This window comes from Epinephelus lanceolatus, chromosome 2 (assembly GCF_041903045.1).
Source record: "Epinephelus lanceolatus isolate andai-2023 chromosome 2, ASM4190304v1, whole genome shotgun sequence".
In the NCBI taxonomy this organism is placed as follows: domain Eukaryota; kingdom Metazoa; phylum Chordata; class Actinopteri; order Perciformes; family Serranidae; genus Epinephelus; species Epinephelus lanceolatus.
The window spans coordinates 5796440-5818765 of NC_135735.1; the positions used below are offsets into that span (position 1 = coordinate 5796440).

The following is a 22326-nucleotide window of genomic DNA, read 5'->3' on the forward strand; positions in this document are numbered from 1 at the left end:
TATTCTTAATTAAATGAGGTCACCTGTGTCCTTTTAGCTTTGGGATAAATCCCCTCACACCGGACGTGCAGATGCATTATCCATTTTAAAAGGAGACTTGGAGGATGGTATGCGCAATGCAGTGTTTTAAAGTCTCCAGCATGGCACCTTTCTCCCCTCCGCTGTCACTGCCTCCAGTCCGGGCTCCAGTGGTTGGCTCCGGTTCCTCCTCACACACGTGATTTAAGAAAAAAAGGCCTCCTTCTTGCGTAAGACTTTAACAAATGAGTAGCTTTATGAAGACCTCGCCCACTTAAAAAAAGAAAAAAAATTGATCAATGCTCCTATCGGTGACGCACAAAGAACGTATAGAGCCTGGAGCGCGCCGTGCGTAAAACCCGCCAAGTGGAAAAACTATTTATAGTTCAGACCATTTATAGCTCATAGTCTTTTACAGTCTATACTACCTCTAAAACTTAAGTCTATGTGTGTAGGGTATATTCATACTAATGTTTATAAAGAACAGCAGCTTTATTTGATATAACTTAAAACAACAGTCTATGCGTTTTGATCCATAGTCTAGATTCTGCATTTTTGCAGGCCTGAATGCTGATGACGGAAAAGAGCAAAGGTTTTTTGTTCTCCTAGAAATCAAAAATGTTGCAGACTGCAAGTGCCTCTGTCCCAGGAGTGGCTACTGTAACAGTAACTGTACCAGAGAAACTCAACTCAGCACAGTGCAAACACTATTCAGCCCCGCGTGCACTCTGATGCATCACATCTTCCCCAATAAACCTGGAAATCTTCATCCCAAAACGAGCTGCATGTGCTGGCATGGGATGCGTCCGGGTATGTGTGTAAGCACCCTACACACCCCCAGAGACAAGTGTATTAATCAGCTTTGAAAGAGTCCGTCCAACGCTCACGCATGCCGTGCGTAACCAGAACGCACACAATCCACGCACGCACACACGCGCCCCCGTCGTCTTGGCTCCTGTTGTCCCTTTAAAAATCCGAATCCAAGGCCAATGATTTATCAAACTCCTATTATCAAGAAAATGTCACGCGAAGGGCACCTTGCTCTGCACTGACGCAAACTCCGGTCTTTCCCACGGAGCTATAGAAAAGCTTTGCACTTGGTGCTTTGCGCGGCAACGACCAGTCCGCTCCCAGTCCTCTCTCTGTCTTTATACAGCTGTTCCCAGCCTGCCAGCAGACATCTGCACACAATGGTAAGTGTCCGAGAACATTTTCTTCACTTTTCCACCTTCATTTTCAGATGTTTAGTGAACTTGTTCTGAGCTTTTTCAGGATAATGTCGCACTTTATTTTAAAGGAGTTTGCTCTCTCCGTGGTGCTGAAATGCTGCTGCGTCTCCACATTAGAAACTTTTTCAGCTTCATTCTGTCACCAAACAGCAGCTGTCCTCTTATAGAAGCTTTAAGTCCGAGTTTTTAGAAGTTTAAATGTGAGGGAATATTTCATTGTAGTCCATGGTCGCACTTTTCCTATTTTTTTTATTTTTAATATATTTGTTTTCTATTTGACAGAAACGATTGAAACCAGATTTTTTCCCACTAATTAACAGCCTAACTAAGCATTAATCAATCATCAGTTTTTTAATAGACCCGCACCCCCCTTTTTTTAGATACTGGGGGCTTTTCCGGTTGCTTTCCCGCCCCCCTCAAAGCTACATTTCAAGCAGTCATTTGTAATTCCGCCGCCCCGGGTCCGCTCACTGCTGTAACGCCGGTGATCTTGCATGCCTGCCGGGGAGAGCGGAGCCACCGAGAGACCCGCAGCAGCTTGTCTATTGCCCATAAAAATCAGTGGATGTGTGTGGCTGAATGACATGAGGGGTAAATGGGGCGTAAAATTAAAGAATCTTGCAGAAAGCGAGAACTGGAGAAGCAAAGCAACCCCCCTCCCTCCATCACCCACACATACACACACACACACACACACACACACACACACACACACACACACCGGCGCACCCGGTAGACTGAGCTGAAACTATAGAGCAGCCAGAGCCAGAACATGCTGCAGAAAAACGTTGCAGAAAGAGAATTGAGCATTTTTATTCCCAAAGCAGAGCTGGGCTGCAGCAGCCTCACAGCTCCATGGTGTCTGTTGTGTTGCTGATCTGTCACTCCCATGTTCCAGGATTTCTCTGACCAGAGAGAAATGGCCAAACAGCCGGCCAGCGCCAGCGCTCCCACCGGCTACATCCCGGTGCAGCAGCCCGACGGAGCTGCGGGACTTACAACAACCAAACCGGACAACACGGCCGCGTGCCCGCCGCCCGCCCCTCGCCATCACCCGGCGCCTCAGCCGCCGCCTCCCTGCAACGAGAGCAAAACTTTTTGTCCCACGGAAAATAAACCGGGAGATCTGGACAGCAATAAAGCGTATGGGACGTTTAAAAGCACCCCGCCGGCGGCCCCCGGATCCGTGGCCGTCAACTCGGCCTTCAGGAAGGATTCCACCGGCTCGGCCCGCGGGGGGTCCGCCCCGTACGGCGACCCGCTCCGGGCCACTGCAGAGCAGAACAACACCGCGGGCAACTGGACGGCTATGAGCCAGACCACCATCATACTGGGAACAGATGGGAACACGTCTGTTCAGCCCGGCACCGTGGCGGGGGTAAGTCAGCTAAATGAACCGTTTCCTTAACGAAGAGCTGCAGCGGCTGCGTGGAGGCAGGGGCGGTGTGTGGATGTTTCCGTGTGACGCTGATAGGAGAGCTGACTGGATTAACCTGCTGCCTCCAGACAGGGAAGGTGCAAACCCCCGGGAGCTCTCAGCGCCATGCAGAGCTTTAGTAGATCAGTGCTGCTGATGTGTGATGGAGTGAAAGAGAGGGATCGACAGTCTGAGGCTGAGCTGTAGTGTGTAGCTCTTAAAATGTGATCTGGATTGTGTTTTAGTCACTGGACTGTTGTGTTGCAAAGTCAGTCGGATCACTGATTGTGAGACCACAGCATTCACTGATCGTTTATTATCGGGGTGTTTTAAACACAGAAAATTCATCTTAAATGATAAATATTTCCTTCCTGTCTTGATTCAGGCTGCAGGTTATTCCACAAAGCCACAACACAGAGCTTCAGTTACCATAAACAGAGCAGCTAAATTAATGAGGCCATAAATTCTGAGACCAACATGAGCAAAAGCTGAATCTCAGCTCCCTAAGGCTGACTGCTTGCATGTAAAGAGCACCACTTTGGGTGGATCCTGAGCTATTTGGCGTCCCTGCTCTGCGCAGCGTCCCGTCCTGATCCCTCTGCACCAATCTGGTGTGCCATCCAAACTTTCAAACCTGCTTATGTCAGCTAAACACCCGGAAACAAAACGAATCATGAATCAGTGAGATTAATGATCAGAGCGCAGGCTGCGTTATCCCTGAATGAAACAATTTGTCTTTCTTTTTTTTAATATATCAACCGATTTCCGGTGATTTGTTCGGCTTGATTTTTGCTCACAGTTACACTGGGTTACATGATTACACACAAACAGGATTCAATTATAGTCTCGCGGTATTTTCGGTGCTCCCTGCTCCCAGCAGACACACTTGGTATGGCCCAGAAGCCCAGGTGTATCCGGCTGATAGACAGCACTGTATTACACCAGACTGCGGATTGTTTCCAATCCCCCCGCGAGGGCTCCCCCACCCCTCACACACACACTCTCTCACACATTCCCATGCATGGTGTTTGTGCTTAATATTCATGCAGCCTCTTTTATGAATGTGCTCAGATCCTGCGGTGCAGGTGTAATTATGTATTTTTGTTAATATCTGCTCGCATTGTATCAGTGGACCATTAACAGTTTTTTTAATCGTTGCACGTGAGATTTAGGAGGTAATTTCAAGCTGCTTGGTGCCAATAATGGGCCTGTAAGTGCAGCTGAAGATGAGTTTTATTCACAGGCTTGTTAGGAAGGAAGCTGGTGCTGATCTCTGAGTGTCAAGGCATCTGTAACCTATGAAATTAATATGGAAGAGAAAAAGCGAGGAAAAAAGGGGGGACAATTTTAAATAAAGAAAATATTTTAAGTTTGTCTTTTTAAATGAAGAAAATATTTGTATTTTTTATATTAGAGTATTCTTTAAAAAAATAGTGTTTTTCATGGTTATTGACTGATAAATCTTTTTTTTTTTTTTTGTTATTAAATTCCGAATTTTTGGGACTAGTTTCCTTGCTTTTATTATTATTATTCCAACAGATACAGTTGGAGTGTAGTGCGACAAGGCTGGGGGGCTTTATTTTGGAGAATAAATTCATGTTTCTTCCTCTCAGGCTGACGATGATGACGAGGTGGGAGATGAGAATAAGGCCAGAGGAAACTGGTCCAATAAACTGGATTTTATTCTGTCCATGGTGGGCTATGCGGTGGGACTGGGGAACGTGTGGAGGTTCCCTTATCTTGCCTTCCAAAATGGTGGAGGTAAGAGCTGTGGGTCAATGTTTTATTTTTTAGTTTCCCGACATAAAAAACAAACGAAAAATCTGTTCAGAAAATGCGAATTTTGTTTTCTTCCAATGATAGGCGTTTAACCAAACAAAAATACTACATTAAAATATTTTTTTAAATAGGTAAAACACGCGAGACTTTGTTTAGCCTGTTTATTTTCACATTAAAAACGAAAAAAAGATAAAATAAAGAAAAAATGCAATAAAATAATGTATTTACATTATTGAGGCTGCTGTGAAAAATGTCACAGTTGATAATAATATTCCTAAAATCAATAGTAACAATAATTGTCACTGTTATTATTATTATTTGTAGTAGTAATTTGTTCAGCTCTGCTCGAAGCCATTTACAGATGTTTTTTTACTCACGTGTTATGTTTAAATATCAGCAGATGAGACGCAGACACGAGCAGGCTACTTGTATATTAATTTCTATTTTATTTCGATATCTATAAATGTTAGTTTCAGGCTTGTGTGGCTCTTGGACTGTGCTCTGCAGCCTGCTGTTTCGTTTCCTTGCAGGAGCTTTTTTGATCCCCTACCTGACAATGCTGGGCATTGCCGGCATCCCAATCTTTTTGCTGGAGGTGTCCCTGGGCCAGTTCGCCAGCCAGGGGCCCGTGTCCGTGTGGAAATGCATCCCAGCTCTGCAAGGTAACCTGCCACAACTAACCAAGTCAAATACAATTCAAAAATAAATTCACAAATAAAACTCACTTGTTCTCATCACGAGCTCTCTACTTTTCTTAAGAGTAATTTATATATTTCGTCTCATTTATTTATTTTAGGTTGCGGGATTGCCATGTTGATAATATCTGTCTTGATAGCCATATACTATAATATTATAATGTGCTGGACACTGTACTACCTGTTCGCTTCGTTGAAGGGCTCACTACCATGGGCTAACTGTAGGAATGAGTGGAACACGGTGGAATGTAAGGACAAAGACATGCTGCTGTTAGGTAAGACACACACCTTCACACAGACACACACACTCAGACACACACACACACACACATACACCAAAAGCACCTCTCTCTCTCCACAATGCGCAATGCGTCATGACTCCCTCAGCTGAGGTGTCCTGCAGTATAATGAATCCTGACCTGTGATCTCTGCGGTGTTCTCACTCCCAAAAACACTTTAAATCCTGAGCAGTTATTTGTGATAAAACAGGCCAATGAAATGCAGCAGGGCCTCAGTCTGACTGATTACACTCAAACAAACATTTCATATATTTTTTCATCTTCTGATGTGTGATAAGTCAGATTTTTATCCTCTAAAGCTGCAGCAAACAGCTGGAGCACTCTGATTTTTAATGAAACTGACTGAAATCATGTTTTCACTGTGAGAAAATGTGCCAGCAGGGCCACGGAGGTGTTTGACGTCGACCTGTGTCGAATGAATATCGAAATTCCGTTCATTTGGTGAAATATTTGCCTTTAGCGATTCTGTGAATTCAGCACAAAAACTGCTTGCTTGACAAATTTACTGTACAGGCTGAGCTGCTGCAGTGCTGCAGTGCGCCCGAGACTGACCCCTGCCGGCTGACACACGAACTGCAGGTCCATTCAACACTGTAGTCTCTCTAACACTCTCTCAGCCTCGTAGAGGAGCAGGGACATATGTGGAAAACATAGGTGTAGATTTCAGGATGGGACCCAGGGGACACATCCCTCTCAATATTTACAACATGTGCATTTGAACCTCCAAAACTTTAAGACATTTACACCATAAATAGAGGCAGGAAAATTGATAAATGGTGCACAAACATCACCAGAATGCAGGAAATTAAGTTTGAAGTTTGATAGTGTTTGATGCTCTAAATTTTCTACCAGAGGACCCAGCTGTTTTATATGTGCCGCCCCAAATTGTTGAAATTAAACCTGTGTCGTCGGAGGAAAATAATATATAAAGCATAATTATATAAAGTAGTAAGAAAATCTGCTGGTGACAATTTTGAATTAAGCAATTATGCAACCTGTAATATATTGTTGAATGATAAAATGATATGAACATGTTTTCATTTGGATATTCCTGCAAAAAAATATAATTAATATTTGTTTTTTGTTTTTTTTATTAAGACTGTAAATACACAAGGTTTAAAAAAGGAATTTAATGCTACAGTACCAAAGAATATGACCATAAAAATACATCTTTGTGACACAAAAATGTTTTTTTTTTTGTGGCCATATTCTTTGGTACTGTAGCATTAGATTCATTATTTAAACCTTGTGTATTTACAGTCTTGCTCTGCCTGTGAGTGGCTGAGTCCTTGTTTTGTTAAAGATAATATTCAGAAAGATATTCAGTCAGTATTTTGTCCTTAATTTAGAAAACAAATGTGCAAAGCATCATGTTTTCTGCATTAAAACCAGGTTTAAAATAATGTAAGTCATATTAAAAAAGAAGCATAAAAAGCTCTTCACACTTGTTCTGATGTGTCTGCATGAAAAATTGTGCAGTCAAAGGAAAAACAGGTTTTCTTATCTTATCTGTCCCAGAGTATCTGAAATGAGGCAGATTCAGTATAATCATTTCTCTTATTCACATCTGGCTATATATCAAAAAGAACAAAAACACAGTTGGGTTCAGCTCTCACTGCTGCTGTCTCCAGATCAGCCTCTTCCCCCCAAATCAGATCCATCCGTGTATTCGCTCCCACTTTGCTCTCAGTGTGAGACCCTGAGCACACAGCGAGCTCTGTCCCACAGCAGCACTCTGCCAGTCTCTCCCAGTTGACGTGTGTTGGTTTCTGATTGGAACAGACGCGTGCATCCTGCGGGACAGAAACATCACCTCCATCAAGAACTCCAGTTTCTGTCTGTCCGCAAACGCTGTGGGAAACCTGAGCAAACTGATAAACATGACTGTGGACGGCAACAAGACCTACGTCAGCCCCAGCGAGGAGTACTTCAAGTGAGTGGAATGGAAAAAACACTTATAGTAGAATTTAAATTCAATAGGAACCTGTGCAGTTTTGTCTACAATTTAAATCCATAGATAAGATATAAAATCTGATATATTTTTTAGCTACTCTCCTCATGCAGATGTTCGGCTTTTTAGGGCCTTTAAAACTGTTTCACCCGGCAGCAGTGAAAGGTTTCTTGGCTTGATCATAATGATAATAATAGTCAATGTTTTAAAGGTCTCAACAGAGCCACGTGTCAACAATTTTGGTCTAAAAGAGGACAAATAAATCTCAAAATTTAACACACACACAAAAAAATCACCAGAATCAGAGAGAGCAGTTTCACCTGATCATGTTCTGCAAATAAATCTTTGATATTTAATATTTATTTTGAACGTGTAAAACAAAAAAAAGACATGAACATATGAATAAGCTGACAGACAGAAAGAAAGTAATATTTACAAGTAATGAAAAACATAATGAAAAGCAGTAGTCAGTGTGTTAGTTTGATTTACACAATCGAAAAGAAGTGGGCGGAATAAACTTATTAAATTCCATCAGTCATTGAGCAAAATGAAACAGACAGCTTCCTTATATAGATAAACCTATACCTACAACTTCTTCTCTTAACACAAGAACAAAAGTCAGCCATTGCAATAAAGGTATTCATGTTTATTTCCAACAGAACTCAATAAAATACAAAACAAATAAAACCTCTTTCAGTTACAATCAATAAATGTGTAGCAGTCTCTCGAATGAGACAGAAACCCTCTGCAAAAGAAAAATAAGACCTGATCACATATAAGTTCTATAATCAACGTGATTTGTGTCGGAAACTGGTTAAATAATAATTAAAAATAGTAATGATAATAGTACTCCCTCGATAGGAAATACAATGAAGCATTTTCAGTGCACAGATTTCTGTTGTATCCATACTGCATTGTGCTCTAGTTTACTGAGATGTGTTTTGCTGTTTGAATCACACCCGCAGGTACAATGTGTTGCACATCTCCAAAGGAATCGAATATCCAGGAGACATCCGCTGGCCTCTGGCAGGCTGTCTGCTGCTGGCCTGGATCATCGTCTACGCCTCTTTAGCCAAAGGAATCAAGTCATCCGGAAAGGTAACAACACACAAACTCCTCACAATCAAAAACTGTGGGTGATTTAAGTTCTGTGTTATCTTATTTTTTTCCCTTCAGTATGATGTGTCACAAATAAGAAGTGAACCCTGCTGGTCCTAAGCAAGGGAACCACTCATGTTTAAATTGAACCGCCCTTGCTGTTACCTAGGTTGGGTCCTCACAACTTACTTTGAGTCACCAAAATACCCAGATTCATTCATGTTTGAAATGTACTTTTTTAATGTAGGCCCATGTGGGAAACCGTGATTTGTATTTCTTTAAATGTCTTTGTTTAACTTTCTGTTCTGACATATAAACTTATAGCGTGTCTTAAATTGGTTGAGTACATAAGAAAAGTTCTTTATAACCTAAGAAGTTGTTCATGGTGGATGCAATAACGTAATGCTTTTGCTGGAAGGGAAGAGAAACTGGAGTACAGGATTACATGACTCTCCCTGTATCACTCCAAACTGGAACTTTGGTAGACATGTTTCATCTGGGCACGTTGTCGAGCTAATTTACTCCCTTGATTGGTGAAAGACAACATGCAATATACAACATTTTACTTCATACTGATTGCGCCCAGGATTTAGAGATTATTCAGATTGAATTCTTTTATAATGTTGCCCTCTGCTGGACACAGACGTGACACACACACTGTGTTAACATTTGGAGACCTCAGCTGCAGCGGCAGAAATGACCTGACAGCTCTGACTTGGTGTGATGTGTAATGCTGCATGGCCTCATGGGGGGCAGCATTTCACCAGTTTACTGCTGGCTCAAAAAAAAAAAAAAACAGTCCACTACTAACCAACAGCTGAGCAAGAATTCACAAATTTGGCCCTGACAAAATAACACTGCTGTCTTATGATCTTAATGTTGGGTGTCTGCCAATAGTTTATGCAAGACCATAGAAGAAGGAAAAGATTCACATCAAAACCATGTATTAACACTTTTTGGAATATGGTTTGTGTTGTCATTAGTTGCTCTACATCAGGGGTGTCAAACTCATTTTAGTTCAGGGGCCACATGCAGCCCAATTTGATCTCAAGTGGACTGGACCAGTAAAACCATCACATCATAACGTGTAAATAAGAACATCCCCAAATTTCTCCCTCTCATGATATGATCACAATAAGTATTCATTGACTTTTCAGAGACCTGTATTGTGGTCGAGCTGAAAAATCTCTGCAGCAGCATTTTCCCTAAAGCAGACTAGTGACTGTTTAACTTGCTCCTAAAACCTGACACCTCTTATCTTTGATGACTGTGTCACTATTTGGTGTGCAAAGTCATCTAGTGGGCTGTATGGGACCCTTCAGCAGGTCGGTTTTGGCCCCCCGTATGTTCAACACCGCTGCTCTAAGGATATGTTTCCCTTATAACCAGCGTTAGATACTTACCAATTTAATAGGAACGTTATGTGCCAAGACCTGTCTCCATCGATGCAAATGTTTTCTCTTGTTTTTATATCACGTCTTCACATTATTCAGGGGCTGTAGCTCTACTGTTTTGTCCTCTGATGGTGGGTAGACTAGATGCTACAGTGACCCACTATCGCCTCTTGAGGTACAAGTGGTATTACAAGACAAGATGGGCCAGGGCTAGCTCGTTAGCATGCTAATTTCAGTAGATATCTGTGCAAGACAATATAAAGACGTCTTTGGCAAAATTCCTCACATTCTGTTCATAACAATAGTTCATTTGTTTTGGATGATTTAAACTAAAATTCTGGCCATATCTTTAACAATGCACCTTTAAACCTGTAGTAGGTAACTTTTATTAAAAATAACTTAATGAAACTGTCAGTATATTCACACAGCACTAAATCAGACAGATAATCTGTGAAAAAAAACCTACTCTATTGTGGTAGTGCTTCTAATGCCCTTACCATGTGAACAAAAACAACCAATCAGAGCAGAGGTGTCTCTGAACCAGCAGGCAATGACCTCAATCACTCTGTGAACTGCAGTCAAACTGTCAAACTAGGCAGCGCCGATCAAATATGAATCAAGAATCTGATACTGCATTGCCTTTTTCTCACCCTGAATTTAGTGTACTGTTTAGCTGTACAATGAGGAAGTCATTTGGAGCAGTGGGCAGTGCTGGGGTGGACTGTTTCCAACATGGCGGCTGGGTCACAAGCTTTCTCATTTCAGAAATAAACAGAAACTAAAATATGTTTCTTAAATAATATGAGGTGAGAAATAGGCAGTGGAGTTACAAAATCCTGCTTCATATTTTATCTGCACTACCTGGTTTGACGATTTGACAGCAGTTAACGGAATGATTGACGGCTGCATAACAGACTCCTCGGTTCTGACTGGTAGTTTTTGGTGCACCTTGGTCGATTCTAGAGAATGCTATTAGAGGCAGTTGGAAGAGGAGGAATTACATGGTTTTCTTCTTTCAGAAAATAGTGACAGTTTCAGCAAATATGACACAAAGCTACATTTATTGAAGTTTGCTTTATATTCGTGATCTTGTGATCGTAATCTATAATGTGTGGAAAAAAATCCAGCCTAGAAGACGGTGTCACTGTGAGAAGGATGACAGAGACGTGATGTTCTTTTTTTTATAATTCAAATTTGTATCTATCCATTCAGTCAAACTGAACAAACCAACAGTATTGTTATTGAAGCTCAACATAGCCACAGACATCTGGTTGCTTCACATTCATGTACCCATAAAAGTAATTTAGCAACCACAGCGGTACAACTTAACACCATATGGTTAGAGGTCAACAGACATTACAAACAAAAAAGTCTGCCCATGACCTTAAAGCTTCCAGGTTCACTGCTGACCCTAGCTAACATGTGTTTATATGACACAATCTCTCACACAGATTCCTTTCATTTTTCAAAATCTCGAGGCGATGTATTTTTCCGGAATCTGAGGATCACTCGAGCAGCTGTGACGACACCACCATAATTTCATACTTTTAAAAAATCTGTTTGGTCCCTCATTAGGCATAACCTTGGTGATTTAGTTCCCATTGTTGTTTATTAAATAGCGATGATGTGAAGGTGATGAAGGAGACTCCGCTGACACCGTCTTGCTTGTATATAGAAAGGTTTATTACAAGACGTCCAGCATCAAATCAAACACCTAGGATTGCCTGAAAGAGGGTTCGAAGCCAATATGAACTGCTCTGAATAACAGCTCCAACTACCCTGCCTATATAGGTTGGTAGTTTTTGTCAACTTTGAGACAAAATGAGACAGGTGACAGAGAGACAATCTAGATGGAATCCAATCTTTCAACCTAGCTTATCAATCCTTGACCTGGGCCATAATAAATTCTTGACCTGGGCCCCTAACTGATCATATCAGACCCAGGACATCAAATACCATGTAGAACTTCAGATACTACACCATCATACCCAACAACTTCCCTATGTGATCTACAACTTTTTCCCACAATGGGTTAACCAGTTTACATCCCCAGATTGCATGTAGACATGTTCCTGTTTCTGTCAGACACTCCACCATAAATTATCCGCCAGTAGATCCACCCTGTAAAGCTTAGAGGGAGTAAAGTCAAACCTATTAGTTAATTTATACTGACTAAATTTCCCCAGTGTCTCATTTATATATTTAGATGTGATGTTCTTGTGTCACAAAGCTGCTCTGCTTCAGGAAATAATCCCTCACAGTCATGTTGCCTAAGAAACTTAACTTTCAGTTCATATGCAGACTTTTTGTAATAGCTAGATCTAAATTTGGGTTTGACGCTTTAACAACTGTACTAAGAACAGCATAAAAAAGAAATGAAAAATAAAAAGAATATGGCATACACTGCAGAAAGGGAGAGATAAAAATGACACGTGAAGATAAGTATCCAGACTCTAAAGAATAAAAATAGTCTCTTTAAAGAGCCTTTAATTTCCACTGTATTGATTTCTTAGGATATGCTGTACAGATGTGCCTTTTGAGACAAATTTTTAATTGATGAAATTAGGCAATAAAAATAAAACTGCTTTGGCTATATGTAGTCGTTATATTTTTGTGTCTCCTTCCTCCTCTCTGCTCAGGTGGTGTATTTCACAGCCACATTTCCCTACGTGGTGCTGGTCATCCTGCTCATCAGAGGAGTGACCCTCCCTGGTGCCTTCGACGGCATCCTCTACTTTATCACACCAAAGTGGGAGAAACTGAACGATGCAAAGGTACCTGACACCTGCTCTTCAAACTTAACCATCATGTGTCTTGCACTGTTTGTCCCTTCCTGCTCCTTACCTGCAGCTCCCCCTCTCCTCCTCTGACAGGTGTGGAAAGACGCAGCCACTCAGATCTTCTTCTCTCTGTCGGCTGCTTGGGGAGGCCTCATCACTCTCTCCTCATACAATAAGTTCCACAATAACTGCTACAGGTAAACACACAAAAGGTAAACCATGCTTCTGGCAGACACATTCAAACTGTCACTGTAGACACACTGTTTGTCTGATAGACATGTCAGTAATAAATGTCACTCTTTGCAGCCAGCAGTGTTTCTTTCATTTCAAATGATCATGAACATTGTACAATTTAAAGCACTACGCCCCCCTGTGTTCACCCTCTGTAAATGCTTAACACATTTAGAGCCCTCTAAATGCAGTATTTAGATCAGCCACGAGATGGTGCCATTGCATCTCTTATCTGTGTGTGCACAAGCCAGTGATGTCTGTAGCAAATAACAGAGCAATATTATATTAAATAGCACTTGTTATATGTAGCATGTTTTGAATTTTGCTGCACAATTTCCAACACTGAATCAGGCATTTGCTTATTTAGCTCCTGTTTCTGTCTTTCCTCTTTTGCCCTGCAGGGATACTATTATTGTGACATGTACAAACAGTGCCACCAGTATATTTGCGGGGTTTGTCATCTTCTCGGTCATTGGTTTCATGGCACATGAGTTGAAAGTGCCGATAGAGAAGGTGGCAGATGAAGGTAAGATACCACAGCAGCAGGCGGCAGCAGCAGCAGTAGACCGGCGCTGCTCACTTCAAACACACCTGAAAGTTTGAGCTTTGTATCTGCCGCTGAGATGGTGTGTGCATCCTAATTTACATCTGTGTGTGTGTGTGTGTGTGTGTGTGTGTGTGTGTGTGTGTGTGTCAGGTCCAGGCATAGCGTTCGTGGTGTATCCAGAGGCTCTGACCAGACTTCCACTGTCTCCTTTCTGGGCGATCATCTTCTTCCTCATGCTTCTGACTCTTGGCCTGGATACCATGGTAACCACTGCTCCTTCAGTTTGTGTGTGTGTGTGTGTGTGTGTGTGTGTGTGTGTGTGTGTGTGTGTGTATTGTATGTCTACACACTTTCACTCTTAAACTGTTGTTCAAAGGTTAAGAATGGCCTGCCACAGTAGCTTGATTGGGTCCAGTCAGATGTCTAAGAGGACTTTATATTTTCAATTGGCCTTTGGTGCTTTTAGGTTGTCGAGAGTTCGCTTGACAAATAGATATGATTTTGAATGAAGGTTTTGTTTTGTACATGGAGAGCAAAATGCTGTACAATAGTTCAACCAGACTGACAACTGAAAGGGCAGACAGAGACAAAGATCACTCTGAGCATCAGCTTCAATAAGAATAGAAGAAATCAGCAGTCACTAGTAAAAGACACTGAAAGCTCAGCATCAAAATGTGTGCAAATGTATTCAGGAACAGGTCCTGTGACAGTGTCAAGTGCACAGAAATGTCTGTAACAAGCTCTTCTTCACTCTTCACAACAGAAACAGAAGGTGACATTAGAGTTAGCACTGCTAGAACTGGATCAATAAATATCAGCTGAACATACTGTGGCTCCCAAAATATTTACAGCACCGTTGTGGCACCTCTGCTTCTCTGGACTAGTAAACAAATTCGAACTCAAGGGTACTTGGGGGAAAAATGCTTCCAGCAGTATTCTCCTTTGTCATGCAACGCAGTGGGGACGTCGACTACATGGAAACTTTAATCATTTAACTTCTTTTGGGGACCCAAATTATTTCAAAGTAAACAATGTATTTGATATCTGACTCTGACGATCAGTTTAAATTGATCTTTCCTGTAATCATGGCTATTTTAGAGATATAAACTGATCGTCAGAGTATGTGACTTCTCATATAAGGATAATCTTCCAGAACAAAGACATTTTACAGATCTTCACTTTTATAAGTGCCAGCTTTAAAGACACCATTGAACATTTAGGAGTTTAGCTTGTTCGGAAAAATTCAGCACTACGATAAATACATTGTCATTTTAGCCAGATTAATGGCATGTTCCAGGCAACCCGCAACTCGTGTTTTTACAACCTTCAACCCATGAAAGTGCACTGGAACGTCAGTCAAACCCGTAACTTTCCACCAGTGAACTCGTACCAGATCGATGTACTCCCAGTTACGCTCTCTGACGTCACACAGCCCTCTAAACCAATTACCTTACTCCTCTAAACAACAATGGCAGCCCCACTGATGTGGTGTTGATGCAAGTGATACACGGTGAGAAATAGATAAAAAATAACCCTAATGTTAATGCATTATTGGCGGCCGCGCTAACAGCTAGTTTCCAGTGCAAGAATAAATCAATACAAAATACATTTCCCAAAACACAGATAACGTAAAATAAAAAGTATAATAGCATCTGTGACCTTATGCGCCATTTCTCCTCCTCCGTTTCACTCAAATGAGCAAGGAACCGGCACCTTTGGCGATAGAAGTGATCATACACGAACATAAACCCGGCATGGTCCGCCATGTTGCTTTGACAGTTTGGCGTGACTTGCCTGGAACACTATGAAGTCATGAGTCGTGACTTGAAGTGGTGACTTACGGGCTCAGAAACTTGCCTGGAACGCATCATAAGATGAGAAAATAACATAAATCCAGGGGATGATTGGCCTAATTTAGCATAATGAATGAAAGCAGTGGGATCTGTTAGCCTAGCTCTGTTGACTCCTTTTAACAACTTGTTTTTAATATATAGGACATGTTTTGTGTTGTTAGCTGCTGAGCTAGCCTCTAATCCATCCAAGAGTCAGCTGGGTTTTGTTCATAGTAGGTCGAAAGGAAGCGTCGACAGGAATGACACTGCATATAGTGAACGGTTTCCAGTGGTTGTTTGTTTAGAAATAGCTTCTGTGGTAACGCTAGCTGCTCATACATCCACATTGTCTTCTTTCGGCACATAAACAACATGAAAGACAGTATTGGGGTTGTTGGAAGGTGTATTGGTTTTAACTTGTGATATGGCGAGGCTATCAGGTACCTCCTGCTTTCAGTCTTTGTTCTGAGCTAGACTAAACACCTGCTGTACCTGCCTGTGTCATGAATGCACAGAGATGCAAGTGCAACTCAATCACCAGAAAAAAATGTTGGCTGTACGTTTCTGCAACAAGGATACGTCACATTTGCACATTATCATGTAGCCCAGTGGTTCCAAGCTGGTGGGTCACGGTCCAGAAGTGGGTTGTGGGTCCATTCTGGACGGACCGAGTCAAGTTTGTAAAAAACTTTAAAATATTATTTTGAAGCACAGTGAATTTTTGGCACAGAGCTTTTATTTTGAAGTGCCATTTCCTTCTATAGAGTTAGTGACAAACCAATAGGTACTTGACAGAGACAGCAACTAGCTCAACAACATGGCCAAACACAAGTATGACAATGAATGTTTTAAACTGTGTGGACCTAGAAGTAATGACTCAGGGGAAATCTGGACCCAGTGGCTGGATCAGTTGGAAACCACTGATACGTTGAAACTTTATGTTTCAACAATGCCGTGGTTACCTTGTGGTTCGGATAAGGCACAAAAACCACATGGTCATGGTTGGAAAAAGATCATGCTATGGCTAAAAATAACCAGTCTGGGGGGCATAATAATGTCTCTGTACAAAGCAACCACTTGTCATGCCTAAAAAGCAGCTGGAAGCACAGCAATGACTTCCTAAATCACAGCTACTTTTGTTGTTTGTTGGTCTTGAACAGTGGTCTGCAGCTTGGCAGGCATCTTACCCAGGTGTCACACCATTCACCATCTCCTCCAACTCTAGATAACAAACTCAGCTCAGTATGAAATGTGCAAATGTAAGATATTTGTAGTTTGCAGAATGGTAAAATACTAACATTTTCTTCTGGTGACTGGGCTGGAAAGTGATATCAATCCTCCTGTCGGAATGTGGGCAAGACAAGAAAGCAAATCTGCTTCCTAAAGTAGTGACTCTTATTTGCCACTTGGGGGCAGAAGAACTCCACAATGCCTCGTCAAACCTATAACCCATACTTACACATCTAACAGATACAGCAACAGTATTATCACACTGGAGTTGAGTTACTGATGAACTGAGGGACAACACTGGATCTTATTTTATCTCTGGTTTGGTCTCCACTTACTCCGAAGAAAAACATCTGGCTCATGAGTTGCTATGTTTTATACTTTCTTCACCAGCTATTTACTAAATGTGTTTGGTTCTAGTTTCAGTGTTGTTTGGTGCTGGGCAGGTCGTGTACAGCCGGTCCATTAGGGCATTTTTCTAACAGCAGCTGCCTGGTGCTGAGTATTGCCTGGGTAGTGAGGATGAAGAACACTGAGACTGAACCAAACAGTAATTTTTCATAAGCACCTTAAGAACATGATTTTCCTTTTAAGGGTTAAGATTAGTCTTAGATCAGAGCAGGGTAATACATATTGTCTCTTTTCCAGATTATTGTGCATATTTCTAGAAGCAATTCTTTTAAAAAAAATAGAGCTGTTTCTCTTGTGGCTGCTGTGCCACACAGTCTGCTGATGAAGACCTCTTAGGTTTCATAACATCAGCAACCTTTATGTCAGTAACGAGAGTCTCAAAGTAAACACTCAACTTTGGTGTCGGCATCCAGCTATGTATAAATGCTGCGAACACTGACCCAATTAACATAATTACCCATACACACCACCCACTGTGACTGATTTCAGCTCAAGTGCTGGAGCTCTCCAGATACTTGAGCAGAAGGGGGTCTGTGTGATTGAAGTGAGTGAAATTAAGTTGACCTTAAAGTTTTGCAACAACAACACTGAAGTAAATCTAAGTTTAAGTACAATTGAAGTACATTTAAAGTCGGGTTGTTCCAGCTTCTTAGATCCAACCGTGAGAATTTAAAGACAACACCTTGGACTGTGGATGATGAGCATTTATCACTATTTTATAGATTATAGACAAGATTAATTTTTCTAAGGCTTGAGGCCTCAGATGTAATGTTATATATGCATGGAGCCTTGAGTGTGCCACCAGAATATTTATAGACTTTAACAGCATGTGTATTCAATTAATTAATTAATCAATGAGAAAAAGCTGTTCTCAATTTACTGATGAAATACAATTAAACAGTACACCAAGAAACTCATTTTAAAAAATGAAGATAATCATTAAATCACTATTTCCTTATTCTTCCCTAAGATTATGAATTACTATTTGCACTTTAAAATGGAATCACAAAAATACATTTTAAAGGACTTTTAAATGCTGTTTTTCTCAATAGTTTTGCCCTAAAAATATATTAAAACCCACAGAGACTAATCATCAAATCTGCAGTTTCTTTCAGCTGTGTGGAGAGTTTTAGGGTGCTTTCACACCTACCCTGTTTGGTTCGGTTAAATCAATCTCAAATTCATTTGTTTGGGTTAAACATAAGCATGTTACAGTCCTGGAGGATTATTAATGTGCACCTCCTCCTGTACTGCCTTAATATGCACATTCAGCACATCCAATGCATCAAAACATTGTTTTCTAGTTGGAGCCGCGCCTCGTTTTCAAACTGTATGGTTTGACTCAAATGAACAATGACAGCAATATAGTCCACGATGAGCAGCGCTAAAATCAACCTGCGTAGTTGTCCCTCCATTGTGACATTAGAAAGTGTCACATTTATCTTGCAAGTGTACTCTTCTTCAACGTTTGCTTTACTTACTGGATTTTTCCCACATGGAAATTCTGACCAATCAAGAGCAGCTTTCTCACACAAGGCATTTGATCTGGTCCGCTTGTAAATGCAGCCGTGAGAACATGAACCAACTCTAGGCAATTATACAACCTGTGTGATAAATCCACTGTGCAAAACCTGCTCCGGACCAAACAACAAATATACAAAGTTAGCAATTAGCTAATGGAGCATGGAGCATTTGGCAGCTAAAAGGTCATCGCGTAAAAAACTACAACATAGGTTGATGGTGCAAGTAGAGCCATACTTACGTTTTTTATTGTAAGCTGCGCCCTCTAGTGGCTGTAGTAATTATTACAGGAGCAGAGGAAGAAGTGATGTGATGTAGCATAAAAAGTGACAAATAATGTACAAATATAAAAGAAGCCTCTAAATTGTGAGTAGGAGGGGACATGGATGAGTCAAACAAACACAGGACTTTCACACCCAGGCGACCGGCATTTGCATCCGTATGTCACGGACTTCTTTTAACAACAACGAACTCTAGTATGCTAGTATGTGTAGCATGCTACACTAGTAACATATGTTATATGTCATATGTGACAGTACATTAGTGACAAAAGTACTAGTAGTAGTAAAAGTAAAACCAGCTGGCCAAAAAAATAAATAAAATCAGCTTATACACTCTGTGTGTTTTATGTTGTCCTGTGTGCTCTCCGTTATTATACATTCATGGTTTTCCTCCATTTTAGGTTTGAGTAACGTTCCTTAAATGACCTCGCTGCGGCCTCTTCTGCAGTGGCATCCGACTGGAATTAGCGCCACCTACTGCTTATCTTGATTACCCAACTCCCAATATTCACATTACAGTAGTGTATGGGAAAAACTCATACATTTGCATTTTCTTTTGCAGATTTTCTGAAATTTGTTTGCACTATATTTGGATGGACACCCAACTACTTTTGACCCGACTCCTGTTTAGAACCACCCATGCACCGCTACACTTCTAAGTTACAAAACTCTAATTGTGTCAAGTGCTGCACTGATTAATTCCTGATGTAACTTCAGTGAACAAACACTTCAATCTCCGGGATGTTTTCAAAGTCCAGAGCACCTCCAGATACAATCCTGGGCAAACAATTCCAGATAAAACATCAGCTCCTTTAAGTGCACCATGACGCTCCTGAGCCGAGCAGAGGAGCAGAGGGCACAGCGGCGCATTAAGACACAAGTCAACAGTAACAGTAAATGATGATGTTACTTTGCCTTGGCAGCGGCGGCTCCGAGGAGAGGGCTGGTGGCTTTGTTGTAGAGAGCAGCTTGGCGGTAATAGGCTTGGGATGTTGACGGGAAATTAGTTTTGGGAGCTCAGGAGGAAGTAGAGGAGTGGAGAGGAGGCAGATCGCTCGGTGCCAGTGGGTTTCTAAAGCACGCACGCACGCACACATACACAAACTATACCAACCTCGCTCAATTTGCCTGTTAACATATTCATCCACTGCTGTCCTTTGGGTTCTGAGCCCATTTTACCATCATGTTACATTTGCTAATGAAATCTCCTCCTCCTCAGGATTAGGGTGATGTTCTTTATTTGTTTGGAAATAAATGAAATTACGGTAAAAATGTGTTTACTGAGTGAATTGGAGACAAATGCCTCACAACACTGGATACTGAATTCAGACAGCAGCAGCTGCTCTGAGTCAAATGAGGCAAATCTGCTGACTGGAGGCTTTTTAAGTGAAGACGCTGCAGCAAACTGGGCTGATTGGACAGTGTTTAGTATTTCTTTAGTGGAGGCAGCCAATCAGGATCTATGGTGACTTGTTTCAGAGTTAACCTTTGAACTTTTTAAGTTTTCTTTTGACAATTTAAAATAATTTATTTGATTTTTTGTTACTTTTGAGGCAAAATCAATTTGAGCTGTGTCTTGATTAAACATCTTTCATCATATGTGTGATTAAAGCTGGAAAAAAAATACTTTTCCCTCCCTTATCCCCTCTTCTCTCCCCTTTAATTTTTTTCTCTGGCTCATTTCCCTTCCTCCCCTCTTCCTCCCACCCAGTTTGCCACCATTGAGACCATCGTAACCTCAGTGTCGGACGAGTTCCCCAAATACTTGAGGAAACACAAACCGCTCTTCACCCTGGTCTGCTGCATCTCCTTCTTCATCCTGGGATTTCCCATGATCACAGAGGTACGACATGACAACACATCTATATACACACCGATGCAACCCCTCACCCCCAGGAGACACTTGAACATTCTCCCCGCACCCTGCGACTCTTTCTGTGAATAAGCCGACAGATTTCTGCATGTAAAGCGAAGTTGCGGCCTTCAGAGGACAGGCTCAGTGAGTGGAACAAGAGAGGCTGAGTCTTATTAAAATCCCCCCCGACAGCTTCAGAGGGGAAAATCCAGCCTAAAGTAGGATTCATACATGTCATTTCTTTTGATCTGGTACAAGTCAGTGTGAAAGTTATGACCATGGACAAGCCAGAGGTGGGAAAAAAGGAAAGGGATGAAGGGGAGGGGGTGTCATCATTAGATGAAGCTTTGGCTGGATTTGTAATATTTAGTTTGTTTGTGTTTGTGACAGAGCGGGATGTTCATGCTGCAGCTGGTGGACACATTCGCAGCCTCCTACTCTTTGGTCATCATTGCGATTTTCGAGCTGGTGGGGGTTTCCTACCTCTATGGTGAGTACAACTGATCCTGTTTCATCTCATGAGCTTTGAGCTAAAAGACAGAGTCTGAAGCCCTGCCAGCAGCCACTAGAGGCTGTGATGTTAATGTTACATCCCACAACATGAAAATGAACAAACAACACACTGACGTCATTATTCTTGTCTCTCTGAGAAGCATCTACCTATAGTAGCTGTCGGTTACACATCCCCAGTTTTGAGAAGCAGACAGGAGTGCTGCCAATGAAGCCAGTCAGTGTGCGGCTGTGGACGAGGGCAGCAGCAAAATGTATTTAGAAAGAATAAGCATCAGTTTAAGAGTACACTGTGGTTAGAATATTTTCACAGCTTTACCTTGCCGTCAGACCGCCTTTTCTAATGAGGAACTGAAGCTACTATACCCATCTGTGCTTTCATCAAAGCCACTAGACTCCTTTGACTAATGAAGCTCAGCATACGTTCAATCAGGAAGACTTCCTTTATGCCATATCCATTTCACAGTTCTCCCTCTATCCCATTCCTACCACTTCCACCGATCAGCTGACTATGGGCGTCCTAACTGTCTTTGACTTTACCACCTTCCTGGAAGAGATGACATCACGGTGGGGTCTAATCGCCAAAGACTTTTCATATTTCTCATACTTATATGCACATGTAAATAAATATTCTTTTCTCTCAAGATTGCCAAACAGTAATTTTACCTTGCAGAACATGGGAGCTGCTGGTGTACCGCTGCCTCTCTCGGTTACTTTGTTTGTGTCTTTGAGCGACTTTGGTGAATCCACACTAACTCTTTAAAACACCAAAATCACACATCAACATAAACTAACCGACGATCAAGTCAGTGGTAGATCAGCAGCTCCTGTGTTCTGCAAGGTAAAATTACTGGAGTCTGGTGGTTTTGAAGAGAGCATAGATAATGGCTTCAGTTCCCCTTCGTAAAGGGCTGTCTGATGGCAAGGTAAAGGGGTAAAAATACTGTAAATATAGTGTACACTTAAACTGATAATCAATTTTTGGGTGGCTAAAATACATTTTTCTGCTGCCCCCGTCAAAGCAGTACATTACTTAGCTTCCAAGGCGGGACTCCTGCCTGCTTCTCCAAAACGGGGACGTGCTGACTGCCATCATCTGTAGGTAATATACTGACTATGGATAAGCACCTCATACAACCCCACTTCAATAAATCTGCTCTATCACTTTAAGGACAGATCTTCATTCACAGACTACATTGTTTGTAGGTCAGAAATTCGAGCGCGGTCTCACTCCGTAGTCGTCGAAATCTG

The 22326-nt window shown here is 41.6% G+C and overlaps 1 protein-coding gene across 2 annotated transcripts in view; it reads left to right on the forward strand.

The window, feature by feature from the left end:
- slc6a5 (solute carrier family 6 member 5) overlaps positions 1-22326 on the forward strand; it is a 35312-nt gene continuing 12986 nt past the window's right edge. Inside the window, exons 1-13 of one of the 2 annotated variants that reach the window (XM_033624016.2) lie at positions 2-1211; positions 2146-2625; positions 4278-4425; positions 4974-5105; positions 5240-5413; positions 7220-7370; positions 8354-8486; positions 12520-12654; positions 12754-12857; positions 13293-13417; positions 13589-13701; positions 20422-20553; positions 20956-21055. In XM_033624016.2, coding sequence (XP_033479907.1) covers positions 1209-1211; positions 2146-2625; positions 4278-4425; positions 4974-5105; positions 5240-5413; positions 7220-7370; positions 8354-8486; positions 12520-12654; positions 12754-12857; positions 13293-13417; positions 13589-13701; positions 20422-20553; positions 20956-21055 — 1930 coding nt within the window. In that variant the 5' untranslated portion in view covers positions 2-1208. Of the gene's footprint in view, positions 2626-4277; positions 4426-4973; positions 5106-5239; positions 5414-7219; positions 7371-8353; positions 8487-12519; positions 12655-12753; positions 12858-13292; positions 13418-13588; positions 13702-20421; positions 20554-20955; positions 21056-22326 lie in introns of both variants that reach the window. The other variant, XM_033624006.2, reaches the window with a different exon arrangement.